This window comes from Sus scrofa, chromosome 4, assembly GCF_000003025.6.
Source record: "Sus scrofa isolate TJ Tabasco breed Duroc chromosome 4, Sscrofa11.1, whole genome shotgun sequence".
Lineage (NCBI taxonomy): Eukaryota > Metazoa > Chordata > Mammalia > Artiodactyla > Suidae > Sus > Sus scrofa.
In genome coordinates this window covers 130166489-130183714 of record NC_010446.5, presented here as the reverse complement: position 1 = coordinate 130183714, position 17226 = coordinate 130166489, and the positions used below count along the sequence as shown (strand labels likewise).

The 17226-nt window shown below is 44.9% G+C and overlaps 1 protein-coding gene across 1 annotated transcript in view; it reads right to left on the bottom strand.

Moving 5' to 3' along the window:
* The window catches only part of COL24A1 (collagen type XXIV alpha 1 chain), a 331418-nt gene that overhangs the window by 59463 nt on the left and 254729 nt on the right, over positions 1-17226 (bottom strand). The window contains 7 exon segments of the mRNA XM_021090341.1: positions 3477-3584; positions 4671-4724; positions 10738-10791; positions 10901-10954; positions 13558-13611; positions 15763-15819; positions 16852-16905. Of these exon segments, the coding sequence (XP_020946000.1) occupies positions 3477-3584; positions 4671-4724; positions 10738-10791; positions 10901-10954; positions 13558-13611; positions 15763-15819; positions 16852-16905 (435 nt within the window).

The window sequence follows — 17226 nt, the reverse complement described above, 5'->3', positions numbered from 1 at the left end:
TTTCTGTGTTTCCAAACTCAAGCCCGGTATCCATTAAACAGTAATTTCTCCATTTCCTCCCCTTCTCCCCAGTTCCCAGGAACCTCCATTCTCTTTCTGTCTATGAGTTTGACCACTCTAGGTACCTGCTGTAAGTGGAAGCGTGTAACATCGGTACTTTTGTGTCTGGCTTAGTTCACTTAGCATGAGGTCTTCAACGTTGCTTCATGCGTGTGTCAGAATTCCCCTCCTTTTTCAGACAGGATAACATTTCACTGTAGGTTTTTACCGCATTTGGTTGATCTGTTTCACTGCTGACAGCCACGTGGGCTGTTCCCACTTATTGAACATGCTGTTAGGAACGTCGGGAAAGCTTGTGTTTAAGTTGCTGCTGTCAGTTCTTGGGGTACATCCCCGAAGGAGGGGTTGCTGGGTTATATGATAATGCTATGTTTCATTCTGAAGAAACTGCTAAACTGTTTTCCACAGAGGCTGCACCATTTTATGCTCCCATTAGCAATGCACAAGGGTTCCAATTTCTTCACACACTTATCAACACTTGTAATTTTTTTCCTTTTTTTTTTTTTGTTTTGGATACTAGCCATCCTAGTGGTTGTAGAGTGGTATTTTGTTGTGGTTTTGATTTGTATTTTCCTAATGATTAGTTGAGCATCTTGCCCTGTGATTACTGGTTATCTATATCTCTTCTTCAGAGAAATTGTCTATTCAAGTCCTTCGCCAGCTTTGCCAGCTCTGGGCGGGTGCTGAGAAAGACACGCTGCAGCCGGCAGGATGCTTCCACATAGGCTCCCGTGCTCCGGGACCTACGACTGAGCAGGTCTCAGCCTATCACGCACGCACCCTTTGATAACTGGCCATAAGAGAACCACAGCTTATGTTGATCAGGTTTTGAAAATAAGCTATGCCTTCTTCTGTCAAATGTCATTTCCCATTGGGAAAGCAGTTCTGGGCTTACCTGGCTTGAAACTGAAGGACTGACCCTGAGACGTTCGATGTCTACGTCCTAACCCCACCATTTCTGAGGGCTCTCTGAGCCCCCAAAACATAAAAGTGCTGTGCACAGCAGCATGCACTCCTAATGCAAATGGGCCCTAGCAGGTCCAGAAAAGCACCAACAAAACACGCAGGCAGGCAATGAGACATCCGTGATTTCTGCTTTCTGGCTTAACCGCTGCTCCTCAGCCTTCCTGACTCACAGATGGATTTGCAGTGACTGTCAACGTGGAGTGGCCTGCTGCTGCTGCATCAACGCCTAAAAGACGTCAGAGAAGAAGGTCCTTTCCATTGGGCAGTCCACACCCACACACACCCACACACACACACGGCAACCTGTGCAGCCACATTTGGTCGCCCGGCTGCAGACGACCTCGTGCCAAGTGGCCTTGGCATCTTGCTTTAAGTCCCCTTCATTCTCGTCTATTCTATGCAGAACCAGTGATTCGGTTCCATGCATGAGCCTTCACCCACACAACCAATAAAGACAGTGTGGAAAACTCTACAATACAATTGAGAACAGAACTAAAATGAAATTAGCATCTTATTTGCATCAATTTCTTTTCTGCACTGGCCTTCCCTTAGCTGCTGCGTTACTGTCCCCTAAGTACCACCCCCGAGGGAGGATGTGGAGCTGTTCGAAAATGTCCGTTTTCTTTCTGGAAACGAGACAACATAGCGATTACCTGCCATGCTACTGTTTTTATGCCGAAGAAAATGGTCCATGTTTTTGCAGTCCACACCCATGTTTTCATTCCATTTCCAGTCCATCCCAGGGGGAACTTTAGGTGTCACATATTGCCACAAAGACACTGTCTGTCATGACGAACTATCAAGCGACCCGATGTAAGCAGTGACGGAGACTTTGGCCTGTTGCTAATGCCTGATAAATGTCTTATATGCTGAATATCGGAAATTCTTATTAAACATATATATGTAGGATTCTGATTTGTATTCTCCATATCTGGAGAAAGTACCTAAATTGGTAGTATTTAAGCCGGAGAACAAAGGCACTCCCCTTCCTAGTGATTAAATAAATTCGTTTGCTTTTGTTAGTGTTTACGCTTCGATTTTTAGCCTCATAAACTGCTGAGCACATCCACATACATAACACCTCCATGATTCACCTCGTGTTCACAGCAGGAAACATGACGTATTTTGAAATGTGGTTTTCCTTGTTTCAACTCTCAAAATTCTATTCAAAGCAATAAAGATTCACTGTAACATTTCCCAGTAAAACTTAATCCACAGAAATACAGACTTGCAGACCAATTCAAAGTGTCTTACTGTTGTTGCATGTTTTAAACATCCACAAACTCCTTTAAAACCAGTGCATGGTTAAGCTAGAAGGAAGCATGGAAATGAGGTCCAGGCCCGAGTCCCCCTGGAGGAGCCCTCAAATGGAAGTCCCTTTAACCGGGCTGGTGTTAATGGCAGAAACATATACAATACATGTTTTAATTAACAGTCAGCCTGCCTATCAAAGTTTTCTAGGCTACCCGGATGCTCTGATGTTCAGACATACTGCCTCCAAAACAAATAGAAACCATTTAAGATGCCTTAAAAATGTTCACCTTAGCAGAAAGCATCTGGCTAGATATTTATTTCTGAAGTAAACTGGCTGAGTTGTAAATTGATAGTTTTTAGACAAAGGAGGTAATTCATTATGTGGTGAAAGAAGAATATAATTTGGGTGTGGGTTTAAGGACAGTTCCATGCTCCATGGGAATAAACAACTTGGATTGATTTATTTCAGAAAAGAGAAAGGGGTCAATAGCTAACCCGATGGAAATAGTGGAAATGCAACAGGGTAACGTTTACTGGATTTACTGGATCACTGAAATATGCAATTAATTATTCTAGTATTTCAAGTGGAAACACAACACAGGAAAACAAAAAATCTCTGGATTATGATGACTTTAGGGAGGAAAGAGGGAAATAGCTAAATGAAGACAAAAAATCCTTTAAGCTGCTGATCAAATAAATAAGATAGAAATTTGCATAAAAACTGAATCTGTATCATTGCTCATTGCATCACCAGTAGATGAACACAGAGAAAATGGTCACGCATATTTTGTAAAGCAGTGAGAAGCTATAAAAGTAAAGGGAAAATGATTTTGGCAGAACCGACTTTGAGTTATTGCCAAGCTTTAAATGTTCCAAAGGAGGCTCAGGACACTGGATGAACTCAACACAGGCAGGCTGTGTAGTCCCTAAAATTTTACTTCTTTATGGCTCCTATTTACCAGCTTTTATACGTGCAAAAATGATATAAAGTAACAATACAGGTTATCAGATATAAAGTATATAATAGAATGTCCTCACTGGCATGCATACACACAATTTCAAAATCACTATTAAAGAAACGATTGTGTTAACCTCAGCCAATGTCAAAGCTAAGGAAGACAGCCAAAAGAGCTCTGATCTTAGTAAGGAGACACTTAGGCACAAGAAATAGAGTGAGAGATATGCAGTCCACTTACAGGAAGTCCCTGTTTTCCTGGTGGCCCAGCTTTTCCAGGATTCCCTGAAACGCCTTCTGCTCCATGGTGTCCTCGAATGCCTTTCGGCCCAGGCAGGCCTGGAAGTCCCTGGGTAATTAAAAATCACTTGGATTATAGGGAGATACAGTACAGATGTTTAAGTGACAAATATCTTTCTACTCATTGGCGGGGAGGTTCCATTTTAATTCTCCTGTTTCCTGGATTCCTTAATAATTTACTGTGTGGATTCAACAGATCCGGTTAGCTGTTCCCTAAATAAAAATGCAAAGCTAACCAGCAATTTACTGTGTAGCCTTTCTGGCGCTGGCGCAGTTTCCTGGTATTTCGTCGAGTGCCGGCCCAGGCCCTATCCAGCTGGGGAGAGCAGATCAGCCAGGCACCCGTGGGTTGAGGACGCAGGCTGACGTCCACCGCCTCTAAAACGGCATATTGTATTATTTTCCCAATACGTAAGTCACGGCTCCTTTAGTTGCCACTTTGAATTAGATAATTATACCACCCAGCAAAGGGAGGTCTGAGCATTTTGTCTCTACTGTTGGGCGACTCTCTTTAATCTGCAGGGATCTCTGGTCTGAATGTGCTTATAACTGATGTTCGCTTTTCCTTAGTTGCAAACCACCTCCGGCCGCCCACAGCAGGCCCTTGGCTCTGGGGAGACGAGCAGGATCTTTGCTAATCCGCTGGCCACACCCGCTGGCCCAGCCCAAGGGGCCGTGCACGGCTAAGGCAGACTTAAGCTCTGCTCCGTGAGGGAAGGATGGGAAACGTTCCCTACGACGTTTTGTTCTATTGCCGGGAAAACGAGAGGCTGAGCTCTTCCGGACAGTCCCGGTCGTGTGCCTGAAATCTGCCGCCTTTGTCACCACCCAGTCAGGCCTGACTCGGAACGCCCGCGGCAGTGGGTCACCCTCAGCGCAGCGGCGGGAGTCTGAGGGTGCTCCCCACGCTGGCAAAGAACCTCCTTGGACGGCACGCTTCCATTTCAGCTGCAAGCCTGGTTTTGAGCTAAGGGTCGTATTTGTCTCTGCGTCCCAGCAGGGGCTTAGCCACTTTCTGGAAGACAATCTGATGTGTCCAACACTCGTCATAACCGGCCCTGAGGTTTTCTGCTTCTGCTCAAGCTGCCAATGCTCTTTAGCAGAACAATGAGGATGAGTAAGGCCTGTTACTCACAGGAAGCCCAGGTCTCCCGGAAGGACCGGCAGCGCCCTTCTTCCCCCGAGGACCCTGAAAACATGAAGCGCAGCTGTCAACCGATTATGATAAACGTAACTGACCTGGAGGCACAGGAAAGGGCTCTGAGGCCGGTGCCGCAGCAAGGTCGCCACCAACTAGCTGCTCATTGGTTTGCTCTCCCGGGTCACTGTCTTCATCCACATATGAAAGAATTTGACCAGATAATCTATGAATTTCCACCTGGCTCCAAATTCTATGGTTTAGGAATTTATAATTCTAAAAAGGAACTGGACGGATTATTTAAGTCCTCAGTTCTAGGCAGGACCTTTGTCTCCTATTGAAACTGGTTAAGCACTTCTTTCCTGAATTCAGTAAACAGGGATTATTACACATCAGGGTCTCTGTTACGGCTGGAAACGCAAAGCCACAGCCCCGCCGCCAGGCACTTAGAGTGCCTCTGCGAACCAGGCAGCGCAGAGAAGCACGTCCTTCCTTGTGAAAGAAAAGAGAGGCAGTTTCTTTTCCAGGGCACCGTCTGTTTTCCGCACGAGGCGTCTGACGTCACAGCGGACTCGGCGTCACTGGTTTGCAGGGACACTGAGGAACCTGCCCCGACGCATCACACCCCCCTTCTGATGATATCCGAAACTCATTTGAGCAAGAAAACCGTGCAAAGGAGTGACCTAGTTCACAAATAAGAAAAAGAAGCATATTGTCATCACCAGACATTTCTCAGAAGTCCTCAAAAGTTCTCAGAAACAGGATAACTGCACCAAAAAGGGACGTGGCGCTACTCACATCTGAAGAAAAGCTGTCCTAAAGATTCAATTTGACAATGACAAACAATTTCAGAAGATGAAAAGGAGCTTCTGTGTTTTAAGAAGAAACAGTATATGTAGTCACAGAGAAAAAGGGCAGTTTTACTAAGTTATAAAAGTTCAGTTTTGTTAGAATTTGATGATAGAGAGAGAGAGGGATCCAGGGTTCTAACTGCAGGTTCAATAACTATTTTACTTGATTTAAAAAGACATTAATGTAAATTCTTCCTAAGGTAAGGAAACGAGAAAATGGATTTTTGGTGAGAGGGTTTGAGCTGACACAAATACAATTTCTGGAATATATGATCCTATAATAAACTATATCTTTTAGGACACAATCAGGAAGTGAAGTAGGCAGATGATGATGTTTTTAAATATTGCCAAATTCCCTTCTAGTTACCGTGAATAGCACGAGTGAAACAGCACAGGAATTGGAAAAATATTCAAACACGTTAACTGGTACGTTTCTTCCTTCACAGCAGTTTTTCTGCAGATAGATCCGTTCTAGACTTTTGATTTTCAAAACAGACTTTTTTTAGCTTAGGAATTTCAAAACAGTCCTCTGAAACTCAGTGGGGTTATAGTTTGAAAAGACTCTATTTTTTAAATACGAAAGCCTGATTTTTCAAATATTAAAAGTCTACCTTTGAGGATCAAAAAAACAAAAAACAAAAAAAACAAAGCTAAGAAAGGATTTGTTGTATAATTATGCCATAAAGAATACATTTGGAAGAATTATAATAATGTAAGGCGTTTCTCCTACCGAAGGGGTAAGGAGTCTTGGCATCGGAGAGAAGCTAGAGAGGAAGCGGGGCTGGGAACGCGCAGGAGGCGCCTCTGGAAGAGACCTGGGGCCACTCCGCCTGCGTCTGGGGTGGGCAGAGACAAGAGCCCAGAGGAGCTGGGGGCTCTGGGCACAGACAGGATGGCTAGAGGCCTCACCGAGATGTCGAGAGTCCAGCGAGAGGAGAAATTTCTGAATAAGCTGTCTGGGCCGGGGCTGGAGAACATCTGAGTCCCTCAAGCACCCAGTCTGGTGGGGACAGCAAAGCGCCATTCCCATGTGGCCGAGAACAGAGGCCCGTGCCCTAGGGCCCCATCTGAGGAGACCTTGCACCTGAGTTGAGAGAAGAGCTGGATGGGCCACCGTGGATCACAGAACCTCTGCCAGGAGGTGCCAAGGCAGATGCCAGCGTGCTGGGGTGAGGGCAGATGGGGGCCAGGAGGGATGCGCGCATGAAGAGGTGACGGCTAGGGACCAGTCTCGCCTCCTGTCCCCTCCCTACCACTGCCTCCCAGAACATACCTGCACTCTTGAGAGAGAAGAGTGGGGAAAACTCTAAATCAGATGCAGGATATTCGAATGGACAGAGGTAAAGGTGAGCAAATGGCTAGATTTCCAGCAGTTAGGTCTCCCCCGTCAGGCAGGACGGGCACCGGAGAGGAGTTAGGTCCATTCCAGAGAACACACACGGAGTCACACTGGTGTGTTCCTGAGGTGACGGCGCAAGGTTCACAGAAGCTCTACATGCGCGTGGTCTACTCCAAACGTTCAAATGCGAAAATAAAACCCCAGAGACTCACCTATCACAAATCAAATATGTTGTCGGGTGATACAATGTTGGGAATTATTTCAGAACAGTTCAACATTGTGCTCTAAGATCTTCACATACGAGGAGTTCCCGTCGTGGCTCAGAGGTAATGAACCCGACTCGTATCCATGAGGACTGGGTTCAATTCCTGGCCTTGCTCAGTGGGTGAAGGATCCAGTGTTGCCATGAACTGGGGTGTAGTTCGCAGATATGGCTTGTATCTGGTGTTGCTGTGGCTGTGGTGCAGGCCAGAGGCTGTAGCTCTGATTAGACTCCTAGTCCAGAAACTTCCACACACCTGCAGGTGCGGCCCTAAAAAGACAAAACTAACCAACTAACGACATCGTTACATGCATAGGCGTCTCACACTGAAAACCAGACTGTCATTAACACCTGGACGGGCGTCAGGAAGCAGTTCCCAAGAGAATTCACTAAAGGAAAATTACGACTATTATTATTGTGATTATTATTATATGGCTGCACCCACAGCACTGAAGTCCCCAGGCCACAGACTGAATCTGAGCCACAGCTGTGGTGGCGCTGGTCAGGGCTTGAACCCGCTCCTCCCAAGCAACTCAGGCCACAGCAGCTGGATTCTTGCCTCCCTGCACCACGGCAGCAACTCCTGAAAATTATTTTTAAAGTGTATTTTGCTACTTGTAATGGGACAATTATAGCAAAATCTACCTGTTCAGTTCAGGAAAGATTTCATTATAATCGTTACCACCACAGCTAAAAGGAGGCAGGCCAGTGAGAGAAGCCATGGACGCACAATGGGGGTTTTAAATTCGTAAGATCAAGAAAATGCAGAATATTGGTACTTTTTTTGAATTTGTGCATTGAAAAAAGTCTTGAAGTTGGAATTGCTGGGTAGTCTTATACCTAAATCAAGAGCCAAGCATTACTAAATATTAGTCCTGCACAGAGGCAATCGGCTCAGTAGGAAATGAACGTTGGGCCAAAGACAAAGGAAAGACGTTGTCGTGTGAGGCATCAGTGGACGAGCAGGTTTCACAAGAAGGAGACAGAAAGGCATTCCTCCGTCGACACCCAGAACTCAGATACAAAAGAGCTAGAAGCATCCCATGCTATTTTCAAACTCAACTTCCTCAAATAATTTAAATAGAAGTACTTCATAAATCAACAGACATTTCTGTTCTCATAATAGGAAAGGCAGATGAATTTCACAGGCAGAGCCTTTAGAGTGGGTAACACTGCTTTCTTTTGTCTGCCTAGCGGTGAAAACCAGAAGGGCCCGCTTGAAATCAGATGCATTTATGGATTTTTTTTTTTTTTTTTGTCTTTGCAGGACCACACCCACGGCATGTGGAGGTTCCCAGGCCAGGGGTCCAATTGGAGCTGTAGCCACCGGCCTCCACCACAGCCACAGCGACGCCAGATCCGAGCCACATCTGTGACCTATACCACAACTCACGGCAATGCCGGATCCTTAACTCATCGAGTGAGGCCAGGGATTGAACCTGTGTCTTCATGGAGACCCTCAGATTTGTTAACCGCTGAGCCAAGTTGGGAACTCCTGAAATCAGAGGCATTAAAAACGCTTTCCATTCACTGAGATGGTGCCACTTTATAGACTGTCTACCAGAGAAGATAATCTAACTCTTTAGATGATGGAAATTTTTAAATGAGCCATTATAGTCCTACCACTTGTCTGGTTTTTATTTAAATGAAGGCGGCGAGTCCTCGCAATGCTGTGCTCACTCTGCTGGCGAGGGTCACTTTAAAACACAAACGCGGGTTTAGGGAGTTAAGGAAGAATTGGACTCCTTTTTTCAAACCAAGAGATTCCAGTTCACTAAAATCTGGAATTTTATTTTGGGAGGAAATTAAGAGTTTGGCTTGGGTCTCAGTATTTGAAAGCCATTTTGGGGCGCTGCACTGCATCTGCATTATAAAAGTCCCTAAAAAATGTAGTGGTTTGTAACTGGTCTCAACCTGAATTGCTCCAACTTTTTCTTCTTAGCTGTCCGCAGTTTCATGTCTGAGAGACCAATAACGTAATTAGTTGGTTAAGTAGAATTAATCATATTTTACTTAATTTATAAAAGACTTCAGAGTATTAGAAGGCTTTTGTATACTAACGGAGTCAGGCAACAAAGTTTCTGGCGTTGGTTCTGTCGCTCACTGTCCTGTGATGTTGGGTAACTCACAATCTCTCTGGGACCTAAATTTCTCCATTTTAAAAACACTGAGAAGTTTGTCCAAATGATTTTTCAGGGCCATTTCCAGATCTAAAAAACAAATTTAAAGCTTTGCCAAAGCAAGGTGATGGCGATTCGACAGGATCCACCTGGCCATTCGAACCGCCTAACAGTGACTAGCACATAGTCCAAGATTATCTTGCAGCACTTAGGACTCCTGCAATTCTACGCGGCTTCTGAATGTAGCCGCAGACTGCAGGCCAGCATTGCCCGTGGCGGGGAAAGAACCAGTCCCCTGGACGATACGAAACCGAACCCGTGGCTCCTCAGCCCCTTTCAGCTGCAACCCAGGCGAGCTGACCTGCAGGCGGGAGCTGCGCCGTCTAGGAAAGAATGTTTCACTTGCACTGGCGTGATTTTAACAGACACTAAGCAACATCGAACAATCCTCCTTCCTGAGATGCACCTCAAGGAAACACTGAGACTATGAAAGTATTCACGGCAAACGATTAGAAACGTTAGCATCAAACGTACTTAGTGCCAATAGAAGGAAGTCGCGTGAAGGCAGCGGCAGCATTCTAGGTTCACGGCTTCTTCCACAACTGTTTCCAGTTTGGGTATTAACCATTCTAAGGGAGTGAGAAAGCTGCAGTCTTTCGGCATGTTTTTCTTATTAAGGCTTACTTTCAATAGGATGTTTTTATTTATCAGTTCTTATTTATTAAGGACCCGACAGGAAATGGCCTGTGAGTGAAGATCTATGTAACATCCAGTTCAACTTGACTGCATCATTTGCTCCCACAAATGGAGTCGCAGGAGTGGGTGAAGACAGCCCAAACCAGGAGACGCACGGTCCCCAATTCGTTACTTGTATCGACTCTCACCTAATCATTACATACAGCTCACTTTCTTAAGAATTTGATTTGGAATCAATAGTCGGTAGAGTCCGAAAGCCGTGAAGGGTGGGCAGGAGCGACCTGCGGGTGCCCACCACAACAGCAGCTGTTCTCCAAGGCCAAGGCCACGTCTAGTGGGTACAGGGAAAGGGATGGACAAACTCAATAAGCCAGCAGACTTTTAGTTGGCGCGAGAACAAATAATTGATTTATGTTACAGAAAACATCCTTTCAACCAACTGTGGGTCTGTGTTACACTGTCTCTTCGGCAGCTGAACAGGTGTGATGCATACGTTTTCACTGTGAAATGTTGGTTTTAAGCCTTGTTGCTATTTCTGCCGATAACCCCAAGGAAGGACAATTAGTTTGAGACAATTTCAGGCAGTTTTCTCAAAGCCACATTAGTCTGCCAGTCAAGGAAATTTGGATGCAGTCAAAATGCATGAATTGATCAATAATCGTGTTTCGGGACAAGGGCGGACAAGCCCCGGTGGCAGCTCTTGCCCTGGAACATCGACTGCTCCCTGAAGCTGCAGGCGCCCTGCTTTCTCCAGCCGGCAACAGACTTCAGATTGTCTGCAACGATTTCAACTTACTTCAGATCCTCTCTCTCCGCGGGGTCCTCGCTCGCCCTGCTCACCCGGCTCACCCTTTAACAGGAACCGAAAGAGAAGCACATAGAAAGCAGAGGCCGAATAAGATACAGCAGCATTAACGGTTTGAAATGCCCGAATTACAAAGGATGCTTTCAGAACGTACTGGGGGCCCTTGCTGTCCAGCGGCCCCTCTTGGTCCTGGCACTCCCACATGGCCCTGTGAAGAGAAAAGATGGCATCATTAGAGTAATGAAGATGTGTGGCCTCGGGAGCAGGGGTGCCACTTGAAGTGGAAGCAAAGTTCCGTTTACATCCGACAGGGATTGCAAGTCTCTGTTGCAACGTTTAGAGCGGAACAGCCCCTGGGTGTCCTGACGACTGAGAAAGCGGGAGAGTTTGTCTGGTTTTTCTCTACAGGTCAAGATAGTGGGTTGAAAGGCAACCCGTCAAAGACGATGGCGCCCTAAATCCTCAGAACCCGCGAAGGGGTCGTATTTGGAGAAAGGGTCTCTGCAGGTATCATTCCGCTACGGAGTTTAGAATTCTAGAGATAATGCGGATTACCGTGTGGGTCCCAGTCCACTGACAGGGGCCCTGTGAGGGACACGGGGGGGGGTATCAGCAGAAGAGAGGCCAGGTGACGACAAAGCAGAGGCTGCCCACCTCCAGACGCTGGAAGAAGCGAGAAAGGATCCGTCCCAGAGTCCACGGTGGGAGCGCGGCCCTGCTGGCCTCCAGGACTGCGAGCGAATAAATTTGTTTTTTTAAGCCACTTGGTTTGTGGTAATTTGTTAGGGCAGGTCACCAATATAGTAAATAAACTAATAAAGAGTTTGAGAACAAATTTCTTTCCTCAACCCTTTTCCAGTGTACTTTGGCCCCCATTCTTACAAACTAAGTGCACAGCTGTCCAGACAGCAGATTTCCTGGCGGAAGGCTGGTAGTGTTACTGCCGATGCCAAGAGTCAAGTGACAATGACCTCAGCTATCTGTCACCACCCCAGGCCTCCTAAGAAGGAATGCAGGCCGACCTACCACATTTCCAGTGTAAACAGAACCAGCCACAGCCTGGGGTTGTGGCAGGGGAGCGTTACAGGAAGGCTCCGGCCTAATCCCCTACCCTCCCTGCTGCCCCTTCACCCCAGCCCCGATGCCTCTCCTCCTGCCCCTACAGAGAGGAGCCCAGAGGAAGCACAGCCCCAGGCCCCTCTCCCGTCTCTGGGCAGGAGGAGGGGTCACAGCCAAGACTGAAGACATATTCATTCCCACAGAAAGATCAGCGAAAGCCTTCTTCGTTTGCATTCTGCGCGGCAAATGTTCACGGTTTTAAGGTTCGACTTTCTGATAAAGGACCTGACCTCTGTCTGAGGGACAGAACGGTCTTCCAGGGAGAAAGCTCAGCTGGGCCGCAACTGAAGAGGGAGGACTCTGCACCTGACTCCCCCCAGCAAAACCCAAGCAGAGTCAGCAAGCAGCAGAAACAGGGCAGTCAAGAGGGAGCTTCTCTCAAGAGAACCTGATGACCACAGGGCATGTATCAAGCTGGCCCACGAGAGACGTGACTAGTGAAAAGCTGGCGTCGCCCAGTGAAGGGACAGCAAGCACACGTAGCAAACTACAAAACTTGAAGCCGTCAGGTCTATTACGGTTTTGCCAACCTCTTATCTGTAGTTTTACAGAGACCTTTCTAGAAGGATCAGGGAACAGCCACTGCCCCTCTTGGCTCTGCGATGTTGGATACAAAGCTCCCCAAAAAGGTTTCCTATAAGCTTCACTAGAATTGATTAGGTCCTTTTGCATTTCAATACAAACTGATGGACTCTTCTTCTGCATTCGTAAAAAATTTGCTGGAGCAGATGTTATTATAAAGTTGGGAGGGCAAGACAGTGAGCAGTGACTGACTTTTCCTCCTGGGGTGGGTGAGCTGGACGGCCCGGGGCAGCTCGGAGAGGACCTTCCCTGGGAAGTGACGAGAAGCTGAATCGTGAAGAACGTGTGCCGGGCAGAAAGGGGGGAAGGCATGTCCTGCAGAGGAGATAACCCGGCAGACATGCAGGTTCGAGTGCACGAACCCGAAGAGGAGGGTGGCGCTGCGGGGCTACGCCTGGAGCTGGGGGCCCAGTGAGAAGGCTGGTAAAATAATTCGGGCAGAGAATGGTGACAGCCTAAATGAAAGTAGGGCCAAGTGGAGAGAGAGACTTAAGCGATCCAAGAAAGGGCCAAGAGAAGTTGAGAGAGACAGACCAGAGAGGAAGGAGAACAAGGCGGGTGGGGAGAGCCAGCAAAAGACGGAGAGGGAGAGCAGGAGGAGGTCCGCACGGGACAGCGGGGTGAGCGTGCACCGCCCTCTAGGGGAGATTCCCTCACTGGACACGGGGTGTCTGTGGCAATGCTTCAGTTTTGTAAAAGGCAAGAGTCCTATTCTCATGGATCCTACATTTTGTTGGGAAGCACAGACAGTAAACGAGAAGCCAAACGTATCCAGGGGTAGGAGGGTAACAGGATGACCTTAACCGCCGTAAGGTAAGTAGAGCAGCTGCGATAGGAAGTGATGGATACAAAGGGCAGCTGGAGAAGGCCTCTCGGGAGAGTAACATTTCGGCTGAAATCTGAATGATGAGCAGACAAAGCAGCAGCGTAAGGAGATGGAAGTCGTCTTAGAAAGAAGGAACAGGAAGCACAGAATAGGCTTCTTCTACCATCAGAAGCCTAGGACATCACTACTCATCTCAGTGACGCTTATTTTCATTTGCAGCTGAGCAGAACCACAGAGAACCCTGTTCAAATTCAGAAGCACGGTGTGACATTCACAGTAATTACCTTATAGCCTTCTGCTCCAGGCTCTCCTCTCTCTCCTTGTTCCCCCACTGGACCCTACGAGACCACATGCGAAACCAATTAATTTTACAGGTGGATCTAAGCATTTGTGAATGAAGATGATACAGTTAATGTGGAATATTTTTCTCCAAGGGTATGAAACCAAATGTGTAATAATTTGTTTAGTTTCACTAAATAATTTCAAAGGATTGAATTTCAGTGATACTATGATCATAAGCACTGAATTATTTGAAGAGAATCTCAGAATGATTCTGCGGGAAAAAATACCGAGAAGACAAAGTCCAAAACAACGACATCAAGTTTCAAATGAGAAAGTATGTGAGATAAAACACGAAAACGAAGTGAATTTTTACCAACAGCATACAGCGCTATCCGACTCCTTGCCAGTATTGGGTATTTGTGTTCTTTCTGACAGCAGCTGTTCTGACAAGTGTAAGATGATATCTCATTGTGGTTTTAATGGGTATTTCTCTGATGACTAATGATGCTGATTATCTTTTCATGTGCCTGCTTGGCCATCTTTATGTCTTCTTTGAAAAAATGTCTATTCAGGCCTTCTGCTCATTTTTTAAATCAAGTTGCTTATTTTTTTAGCAGTTGAGTTGTATGAGATGTTAATCTAGTTTGGATATTAATTCCTTATTGGTCATATCATTTGCAAATTTTTTTCCATTTAATAGGTTTTCTTTCCACTTTGTTAATGGTTTCTGATAAAGAATTTTATGTATTCTTTTTTTTTTTTTTGCCATTTCATGGGCCACTCCCACAGCTTATGGAGGTTCGCAGGCTAGGGGTTGAATCGGAGCTGTAGCCACTGGCCTACGCCAGAGCCACAGCAATGCAGGATCTGAGCCACATCTGTGACCTACACCACAGCTCATGGCAATGCCAGATCCTTAACCCACTGAGCGAGGCCAGGGATCGAACCCACAACCTCATGGTTCCTAGTCGGATTCGTTAACCACTGAGCCACGACAGGAACTCCGAATTTTATATATTCTTGTAGATGAGTTTGCCTGCATATGAGGTGGCTTGATTTAATCAGTCAAACTCTAGACTCTACCCTATTTCTAAAACAAAATACACTTTTCATCCACCTCCAAAGAGCCAGTTCAAAAAATGAGGAGTGACTACATATTCTGATTCTTCTGTTTTAGGGTTCTTTGATCCTATATCATGTGAAAAATGAAAAATTTAACCAACTGCATTCACTTCTACCAACCGGGTATTTCTGTTTTGCCAATTTAATTTACATATATATTTTAAGATTGTTTTAGTTAAACATGAATGACAGTTATTCAGATAATCAAAGACCTAAGAGCTACTCTAAAAAAAAATCATGGTTACAGCTAGTCCTTAAAATGCTTAATTAGAAGACTATAGATAAATGATCTTTAAAGAATATTGGCTCTTGGAGTTCCCATCGTGGCTCAGTGGTTAACAAATCCGACTGGGAACCATGAGGTTGGGGGTTCGATCCCTGGCCTTGCTCAGTGGATTGGGGATCCGGTGTTGCCGTGAGCTGTGGTGCAGGTCGCAGATGCAGCTCGGATCCCGCGTTGCTGTGGCTCTGGTGTAGGCTGGTGGCTACAGCTCGGATTCGACCCCTAGCCTGGGAACCTCCATATGCCGCGGGAGCAGCCCCCTAAAAATGGCAAAAAGACAAAGAAAAAAAAAAGAATATTGCCTCTAGTAACTGGTTAGATGAGTTTTGCAATCATTTGGTAACTGTGTATAAACTACTATAAAAAGGATACAGATCAGATTTTTTTTATATAATGATTTTTATTTTTTCCACTATAGCTGGTTTACAGTGTTCTGTCAATTTTCAACTGTACAGCAAGGTGATTTTTTTTAATAATTTGGAAATAAATCTGAATTTTACCCTAAATGTCTAGAGTATGTCATTTTTTGATAATCTCTATAAAAAGCTGTTATCATGAATTTGATGCTAAAAAGTTAGATTTGGAAAGCTATTATATTAAACTTCTATATTATGTTAAGGATCTTGAGCTGTATATAAACGGTTTTCATATTTAGGTTACGTGACTGCAAATACTGCTTTCATATAAAACCCTATGTCATAAAACAAATAAAACTCCTAGAAAATATGCTTGGTGTTGTGAATCTATTATGGTAACTTTATTCCATCTGAAAACATCGAAATAATTTTAGAAAAGAACCTACTGGGTCACCTCGAGGCCCAGGTGGTCCTAGGGCGGTGCTATCTTCTCCCGGATAACCCTGCGATGAAGAGGGTTTATGAACAAAACCAAATTACTAAAATACACTTTGAAATATGAAGCCTTTATTTCATAACATGTTATAAAATGTGCAATATGGTTTTATCTTTTTCAAGTGAAAGCTTTTTTACCTACAAAATTTAGCTTATGATACTTTATACACAGTTGCAATTCATACACAGTCTCCTTGAAGAGTCAATCTGCTTGAATTATATAAAAAGCAGTTTACTAATCTTCTCCAAGTGTCAGCGTTTCCAATGATATTACAAATCAAGAGAAGTACTGTGGTAGTTACTCCCAATTCATAAAAATTTACTATACATGTACTATAGGCATTTGATCAAGAGTCTCACATTCTCTTTCAAGAAGTCATTAATTTTTTTTTGCAAAGTACTGTAACATATATCATTCTACCTCAATTTTGAAACAGCACATTAAAGACACTGTAATAATGTATTTAATTTTTGCCCCTTGATATTTCTTTTTAAAAAACATTTCATTAAAGTACAGTTGATTTACTATGTTCTGCTAATTGCTGCTGTGCAGCCAAGCGATTCAGTTATTTGTATTCTTTTTCATTTTCTTTTCCATTATGGTTTATCACAGGATAGTGAGTCCAGTCCCCTGTGCTAGACGGTAGGACCTTGTTGTTCATCTATCTTACACACAATTGTTTGCATCCGCCAACCCCCAACGCCCACTCCTCCCTCCCCCACCCCCCCACCAACCACAAATCAGTTCTCTATACCTGTGAGTCTGTTTCTGTTTCACAGATATGTTCAATTGTGTCCTTTTTTTTTTTTTTTTTTTTTTTTTAATTCTGGCCACACTGCAACATGTGGAAATTTAGATTCCACACATAAGCAACATTGGCCCTTGATATTTCTTTATTTTTCTTCTAGAATTTGCAATATTTCCCAAGTTGAACAGTGCTTCTTTTCTTCTTTGAAAATGTTTCCATGCATACTTTCAGAAAGAATACATGAGTTCCATTTTTAATTTTAGGATAAAAAGTCAATATATACATACACACCTTTTCTCCTTTAGGTCCTGGCAACCCAGAAAGTCCCGGTTGACCTTCATGGCCCTAACAGAAGGACAGGTAAGCAGACAGTCTCTGTATCACTTGTCTGTACTCTACCTAAAACCACCATGGCCACACCACCACTAGACGCTGCACTACTGGGAAAGAAATACAGGATTCACTCTGTAGGGGTATGAGGCCTAAGTACAGCAGAAAGGTATAGACACTGCACTCTTCTGAAAGAGATACAGGATTCACTCTGCAGGGGTATGAGGCCCAAACATGGTAGAAAGGTTTATCAGGAGATGTCATCTGAATTTGTATATCTGGGATGACATCTTTATGATAGGTTTTCATGCAAACATACACTCCTTATTTCCAATG